At 41.3% G+C, this 8,615-nt stretch overlaps 1 protein-coding gene across 4 annotated transcripts in view; it reads right to left on the bottom strand.

The window, feature by feature from the left end:
• Positions 1–4,976: 4,976 nt before the first annotated feature.
• Positions 4,977–8,615, bottom strand: part of mtcl1 (microtubule crosslinking factor 1) — a 79,149-nt gene continuing 75,510 nt past the window's right edge. For 3 of the 4 annotated variants that reach the window (XM_085439908.1, XM_085439909.1, XM_085439910.1), the window contains one exon: positions 4,977–6,205. In XM_085439908.1, coding sequence (XP_085296034.1) covers positions 6,002–6,205 — 204 coding nt within the window. In that variant the 3' untranslated portion in view covers positions 4,977–6,001. The remainder of the gene's footprint in view (positions 6,206–8,615) is intronic. The other variant, XM_085439912.1, reaches the window with a different exon arrangement.

The following is an 8,615-nucleotide window of genomic DNA, read 5'->3' as shown; positions in this document are numbered from 1 at the left end:
GAATCCTACCAGGCACAGGAAGTACATGTCAGGAGGTTTGATTCATGCCAACCACAACCTGACCTAGCAACACAGAAACAGAAATCCATAAAAAACACTTCACTACACTAAAAGCACTAAAAACACTAAAAACACAACACTGATCAGCTATTAGGTCAGCTAGCAGGCACGTGTTTGCCATTACAGCCTGATGTCAGTGGAGCAGACAAGGGAGAGGACAAGTTGGTTGTCTGATCCTGCCATAACTAGTATATGTTAATTCTGAAATCAAGCCCAGTATCTATAGTTCTGAACAGTTAATGTGGAATAAATAAAAGCCTGAATTTTTATTTCTTTTACTATCTATTAATAAATAGACTATCGTGTATATACACACAATATCCACATGTTAAATCACACACAAAGACACACAGACAGGTTATTTCTATCTTTGATCTTTGGATACAAGGCACTTTGGTTCAGTCCCGCAACACATTTAATTCCTGCTCCCCTACATACTCAAAAGCACTTAAAATCAGACACTGCATGTGTTGATCTGCCTTTTAATACTGCTCCCAAGAAATAAATATTCTCCTGGTTTGAGTCCAGGTGTTTCATTTATTGAGTCTGTATTGAAAGGGAATGTTTTGAGGTGTTTTTCAGCCAGTGCACGTCACCTGGATGAAATGCACTATATGGCCCTAACCAAACAAATGCGCGACAGTAGGAAAGAAATCCTCTTTGTATATTTTACATTTCTCACCTGTATATTGGTTAGTGTTATGATCGTTCTGCTCATAGACATTAAACTAGGGCGGAAAGAAAAATGCCAAACAGACCACCTTGTCCCCTTCAGCTCATTTCAGCAGTAATGTGCATAATACTGGAAATCGTCCTGCCTACTTCAGAGAAATGCTGATCTCTCATCTGAAATTATCAGCCCTGATCTACACTGAGGATGATGAAAATCTCACCCTACTCTACACAAATCGTTTAAATGAAAGGAAAATAAGGTAATGGCAAAAAATCTAACTGAAATCATAAAAATGTATGAAAAACAATCAAACACAGACTTTCAGCTCACCACCACGATGGTAAAAAGCTAAAAACTTCCTCTTCAGCTTGTAATGGCTTGAATATTTAGTAAAATTACCATCCATTTATATCACATTGACCTTCAAGTGATATAAAATTCATCATATGTCAGTGTCTGCTTCAGGATATGTACTGTATTTGGGTATTACTTGTATTTTGCAGAGGTCACACCCTTCTTGCCGTGGCCGGTGTTTAGCAGCGTGTCTGTGTGTTTCAGCAGGGACTTCAGGGCTGGAGTAAATTATTCAGCTGTGGTGGATTCCTCTCGGGTGGATGGAAGTAAAAGAAGAGCATCTTCTCCTTCCAGCCGCTGACCCACTCAGTGCCATCAGCAGCTCCCAGCGTGCAGCCGGGACGCTTTAATTATTCATTCTTATAACTCAGTGAAAGGTATACGGAGGCCTTCAGCTCTCTGCTTCTGCCTCTTCATCACTCTCTCTTTCCCCTCTCTGCCACCATCACACGCTGTCCCTCTGAGCCAATAAAAGCCCAGTGTTTTCCAGTTTAAAAAAATAAATAAATAAAATTCAGTTTAGAGATTAAATTCTTGAACTTTGTTTGTTTGGAATTAAAACATTGAAAAGTAGTCAAATAAACAAGAGAAGAAAGAGGACCTTTGTCTGTATTAGCTGCCAGTCAAGTACTTTAAAGAGCCTGTTGCACTGTACAGGGAACTATTAGGCACATTTCCAGTTCCATGTTTGTATTGTAGGACTCTAGGGTAGCTTTGCATGATTCTCAGTGCAGCCCCCCCAATGTTTAAAAGTAGCTGTTTTAAGTCCTCTCCCTTTAACACCACTTAAAGGGTCTTATTACTGATTGGCTCCCCCTCGTGAGCAGGTAAAAGGCTTGAATAGCAGGTGGGTGGGGCTTCTTGGTTCCAAGCCAGAGCTGTGTGCCTCAGCAGACCACATTAGGGTCCCTATGACATCATGCAGAGATGTTTTATCGCTGACAATAAACACGTTTCCTGATCACTTTTCATAAGATGATAGCAAACTAAAAAACAAACTACCAGGCTAATTAACAAAATTTTAGGAATAAGCCAGAGTGACATTTGAGAAGATTACTAGAGCCACAAAGACCCAAAGCTATTTTTACCCTGTTTGTTAAACATTCCTGAAATTATAAGACTTTTTTTTCTCATTTATATATTTTGTTAAATGGGGTTAGGTCCTGTGTCTTTAATGTATGGAAGCTTGTTTCTGTCACTGAAAATAACAAAAATAAAAACAATTTTCTGCCATCCATAGGTGAAAATTTCAGGTTATCTTAATGTTAAAGTTTTAGTTAGTAACAATTATTTTCAGGTACCCAACATGTAATTTTAATATAACTGTTACGGCCGAGACCGTTTTGGACGAGTGACAGGACTCAAACGCAGGACGCCGAACAGCTCTTAAGTAGATTTTAAGAATAATGTTTAATGTTTCCACAAATATTCATAAACAAAAAGGTGAGAGTAGACAAATACGACGTTCCACCACTGAAACTAAGTAATGATCTGGTCCGGGTCAGAGAGTGCAGATGTTCAGATACGGATTAGGAGACATATGAATATGTTGCTGGTTCAGAATCCTCCTTCGTACTGCGTACTTGCCAAAGGAGGTCGGAGATGACGTAGAGGGGTGAGTAGTCCGGGTGTGAAATCCAAAAAACTCCTGGCGTGGAGGCAGAGAGGCAGGTAGGTAATTCGGGTAATAGCCTGTGGGACTGCCAGATGGTCCAGCATCCAAGTAGGAGCTCTTCGACAGGGGTTGACAGTTGGGTGTAGTGATGTTAGCAGAGAATCTGGCGAAGAGAGATTGAGTACGCTGGCCTTATGAGTCCCCGGCTAAATTACCCACAGGTGTAAGCGATCAGCAAAAACACTGAGGCCCCTCCCCGGGGTGGAGACGCCGGCTCGGAGGGAGACACACTGGCACACACCCGGACCATGACAATAATAACCAAACAATTTGACTTGATGGAGCGCAGACCCATCAAAACTGAGAAAACTGAGTATTCAGTTCAATTAACACAAACATTTTCTTCCTTCTCACTCTCATTTAGGTCATTTGCGCTTTGGTTCTGCTTGTTTAAACTGTAAATGGATGCCCCAGACAAATGTGGACCGGACCCGGAGGTCAGCATATTTGGATGTGGAGTATATAAATATAATGAGAAACCAGAGCTCCCCCTTACATCTACCAACATTTCACCAGTTTATGAATAGGTGATACTGGACACTTAATGAAAAAACGTACATTTATTATTTAGGGATGTTACATCGAGAGAATTTTGGGAGTATTATCCATCCCGTCTATGGAATGTGAGGGAAAAGCACAGGCCTGTGTTGAAAAGAAAACCTTAATTAGGACTGTTCACAACATAAATTCTGCTTGTGTTTTAATATAATTGTTATCCTGGCTTCCTGTTTGCTTCCATAGCAGGATGTGGAGCAAAATAAATTACTTAAGAGCCCCTTTAGCAAAACTGAATTTACAGGTTAGGTGAGTTTAGTCAGGGTATTTCTAGTAACCATATGTGCTGCTCAATTCTTTTTAGAAATATATGTAAATATCAGTTCTTTGTGTTTATTCTTTATTTTTTAGTTGGACCTGGTTAATGTAGATATTTAGTTTGTCATTTGGTTATCCAGATACTCACCTGAGGCAGGTAGAGCATAAAAGGAAGTCAGCTGCTTTCAGAGGGGTCGGTGTGTTGGTGAACTCCTGCTTTAATAATACAGGCTATAGGTTGGTGAATTCAGCCTCATGCTTTGTTTAAACCTGAAGCTACTGCTGTCTGCTAACTCTAACTAACCTGATGAGTCAATTACATCCATAAGTTATAATGGTGTAGAAACACATATCTGTAAACTAGTGCTAAATACTAGTGGCCTCTGCTGGCACTCCTCTCCCTCAGAGTGTCTACACCCCTGACTTGAGTTTTTTGCCCATAAGGATGGGTTACACACACACAAGGAAACTATCTTAAGGCCTGAACTGCTCTTAGTCTTCTTCTTCTTCTCTCAGCTCCTTCCTTTCCGACTCACCAGAGTAAATCATCTGCCTCAATCTCACCCTATCCCTAGCATCCTCCTCTGCCACACCGACCCTCTCAATGCCCCCCTTCACTACTTCCATGAATCTTCTTTGTGGGCTTCTTTTCCTCCTGCCTGGAAGGTCCACCTTCATCATTGTTTGTCCAATATTACCGCAATCCCTGCTCTGCACATGTCTAAACCATCTTAGCCTTGCCTCTTTAACTTAGTCTCCAAACTAATCAACCTGAGCCGTCCTTCTGAAACACTCTTCTAATCCTGTCCTGCCGGAAACTCCCTTTTGCAGTCAGTCTGAAGTATTCATACAAGAAACTGGTACGCTGGTGTTGTTGTTGTTGTTTCTCTTCTTCTTTTTTTCAAGTTCTTGAGGTCACCACTTGGGTCAGATATGGTGTGTAGCAGCTTGAATCCCCAGTGTGACTCCAGTGAGCTTGACCTTTACTGTTCTATCTAAATAAGGGCAAAATGTCCAAAAAATAATCTCTTTACAGTGACTGACTCTGCCAGGGGTAGGTAAAACAGCAGATTCGGTCCTGCAGACCTTTAAATAAACTAGTGGGGGTAGTAGTAATGGTCTCTGACTTGCACAATAACCTGGGAAACAAGAGTAAGATGGCACAACGTGATGCAAGAGGATTTGACTTCTGGGAGGACACAATCTTCTTATTCGCATTCTCTCTTGTGTGCGTCCCACCCCGACCCGCTGTAACCCTGTGGTCTGCACCGTAATCCACACGCACACGGTTCAGGATGGCGTGTTTGCCAAGAACGCAAACTTGGGTCTAACGAAACAGCGCACAATCCATCATGTGCTACAGCTAACGTATGTCATGGAGAGATACAAGAAAAGAGGCGGTCTTGGAAATACACATTCATATTTATTACCATTTAGTATTTACATAGGACTATAGCTCGTTAAGACTTTTTTTGACATAGACTTTTCATTTAAAACATTCATGATTTCCACAATCCCTTTTTCTTGTCAAAAGAAAAGGTTTTTCCTATCCAATAGTAACAACTGTACAAAGCCAGCCTGATAAGTACAATAATTTACTTAAAAACATCTTATTTTCATCAATGCAAATCATGTGACAACAAAACAGTCCCCTCCCCCAAACAGCTGAGCTGAGCAATCACAAATGACTATAGCTCTTTATGTACATGCACTAAAGTGCTAGTATTCAAAAGGCATGCAAATATTTGACCCATATTTATACAACTGCCTTCCAAATATGCATAAGGTTATTATGTTTGTTGTCACCCATCTTCTACATGTCTACAGAGTCAAACATTCATCTCAACGTAAAAATAAAGACGGACACGAGCATCAGAAATGACATCATGTGTCTCCGCTTCAGACCCGGTGAAGCAGAAGTTGTTTTTTTGTTTGTTTGTTTGTTTGCTTCCTTGTTTTTGTTGTCTTTCCTCTCCTTGAAGGTAAACAGAAAAGTAAAGTGAAGCTTTAAAGGCTGGCAAAATAAAAATAAATAAAAAAAGGATTTAAAAAAAGTTTGCATGAATGTTTATGGGACAGCGATGAAGAAAAATAAAAATGTAAACACAGGAGGAGTTTTTACCTGAAAAATAGGTTCACACACACACACACACACACACACACACACACACGTGGGTGATGGTTAACTCAAGTATACAGGCACCTCTTATGGAAACCTATTTTTCTGTATGTTGTCTTTAAATACAGTACATTCCAGGTTCTTAAAAAAAAAAAAGGTTCTGGTTCCTTGATGGTCAGCTGGTGCTACTGGTTAGATCCCAACCCCTCTCTCAGGCTCCTCTAGAGGGAGTCCATATGTTTGGAGGGGGTTTTCTGAGGTACTGGGTCTGTTTAGGCAGAGGTGGAGGAGGAGGTAGAGGACGGCTTTACGGCGGCTCCTCACCCTCCAGGATGGTCTTCCGGTGTCCCGGCGGCGGGAAGGTGAACCTCCTCTTCGAGCCCTCGCTCCACTTTGGGGAGGAGGAGGGGGAGCGTGCGGCCCAGCGCGAGGGGGGTCGGCGGTTGGCCGGGCGCGCCGGTCTCAGGAAGCAGGAATCCAGAGGCGGAGCCACCGGAGAGCGAGGCAGGTCCTGCCAACGACAAGGAGCTGTCAGAGAGGAGCAACGGGGCGCCTGCAGCCATTTGCCACCGAGGAAAACAGGAAGTGAGGAGATTCATACAGAAAGATGAAGGGGAGCGAGTGAAAGAAAGCGAGCAAAGGTGCTGATGTAGAAGTGACGTGCACATGAAACAAAAATAAGGAGCAATGTAATGAAAGAATTTTAAATGAAAGCCATTTCATGAGGAACTTTTATGTTTTCACTTGTTTCTTACTTTATTCTTGTTGCAGTTTTCTTTCAGTGGATATAAGAACTTCAACCCCTAACATACTGCTCCTAATGCAGTTTTTAGTCTGACCTGTTCTGCCTGCCTTATCTGAAAGGATTTAACTTAAAACTCATTTTGTTTGCTTGAAGCTGGAGCAAAAACCAGCAGGTCAGCCTTTAAATAACTTAAATAAGTGACAGACGTTTAACCTTCTCACCTAACAGGAATGTGCAATCTGGTGAAAAAGGCAAACAAACCAAGAAAGAAAAAAAGGTTACATAGTTACTGCAGACATTTAGCTACGGAAGCAGACAAGAGTCAATTTGAGCAGCTGTTTCAACCTTCCCTCTTCCACTTAATAGCACTCAGTTACTCAGGGGACACAGCAGCTAATGACCCACACCTGCTACCACCATCACTGGTTGAGCGAGCAGTGCAAGCGCCTAACATCACTTCATTTGACACATTTTAAAGAAGCTTCTGTTCAGTGATTTGTTATATTTGGCTGGTACACTGGCAAAACACAAATGGTATGACAGATATAATTTAAGAATTCTCCGCAATCAAGCATCATAACGTTTGAGTCTCTTGGTGTTTTAAAAACCGACTGAGAAACTGACAGACACAGTACGGTAGAGACTCATTAAGGGGAAAGTAAGGCCACCTTACTGCCCAGTCTATTTCCAGTCTAATGAGGGCTTTACTTTCCAAACTGAACATTATATTATATTCAGTAAAACTTAAAACCAGCAAATCTAAACTTATCAGAGAAGCATTTACTGGGGTCTTAGAGTACAGGAAGTGAAGGTCTATTTTCCCATAGACTCCTATTCAATGTAACTACTTTTTGCAACTGGAGAAGCCACCCCCTGCTGGCCATTAGAGAGAATACAGGCTTAAGACTGACAGGCTTTATAATGCAGAAAACATACAGAAACACTGAAAAAGCCAAATCCACGGTTCAAAGAAATGTCTCAGGTACACTAGAGTAAAAATCAGATGCCAACCTCCACGTGGAAAAAAACAAGAAAACAAAACCAACTGGTTACCTAGAGGTTGACAATTCTTGTAGGTGACCACTTTCAGTTACGAGGTAACTGCACACAGGTTGCCTGGTAGGAGGCAAGCTGTCTTCAAATAATACATTTGTCCAAATAATCCTACTTGGACTGACTATAGTCGCTCACAGACTTAGCAAAGGTTAGCAAATAATTGCTGTCTAATTTATAAATGTAGACAGATTGCCAACATATTGCAGTCACTCTAATTCTGTGACAGGTCTCATGAGGAACTCAGCTGGTTGCCAACTGGTTGTGTTCTGGTCATATTCCTATAATATAATCAGAGCATTAAATCACTGGATTGTCCAACAGATGGCAAAAGATTTATCATTTTCCACATTAAAAAAAACAGAAACTTATAATCTTCTTTCATCTTGACATACAAAAACTGCTTTGAAAATGGCAGCTGACTGCGAGTGGTTGGATACCTGGTCCCAATCTTCAAAGCAACCATTTCAAAGGGAACAAGATCACACAAGTTCATTCCACAGAGCTGGCAATGTTACGGTGGCACTGCTCAGACCACTGTTTTCCTGAGTATGACTGTGGCATAATTAGACCACAATTAGAAGTTTATTAGATTTAATTCAGAATTTTAAACCCTGACTCTGAAGTCATCTCAGTGTTTAAAGAAGTCCTAAACTGCAGATGAATCACTTGCGTGCCACAAATCTGCTATCAGAGGTCACTGCAGGCATCAGGTGATAGAAGTCCATAAATACATGCAGTCCATTTGTGCAATTTTGCATTGATTGTAACGTCTAAATATTTAAACCTGTTAAGTGCTTAATTGGCAACAAAGCTTTATGCATCTGTCCCCTGGATGAAAACAGAAAGTGTAGAAAAAAAGGCCACAAAAAACTAAAACTATGAGTGAGTTTGTTTTCCCCCCTTCGAGTGAAGTCAGAGCATGAATCGAGTGAACGATCACACCACTGGCCTAAAATATTAATAGCTCATCTCCAGGCGTTAGATTTCACTTGAAGGATGGAGGACAAGAAGACCAAAAAGCAACAATCTAGTTCGGCTAAAAATACATGACAGTCAGGCTGCGGTGGTGTGAGAAGATGAACTGGAGGAAAAATAACCGGATGGATGGACACGTGGATGG

The sequence above is a fragment of the Copadichromis virginalis genome, linkage group LG18 (assembly GCF_057382275.1).
Source record: "Copadichromis virginalis isolate Kocher_CV1m ecotype Utaka linkage group LG18, C_Virginalis_male_GT1.1, whole genome shotgun sequence".
In the NCBI taxonomy this organism is placed as follows: Eukaryota; Metazoa; Chordata; class Actinopteri; order Cichliformes; family Cichlidae; genus Copadichromis; species Copadichromis virginalis.
This window is presented reverse-complemented; position numbering and strand designations above follow the sequence as displayed.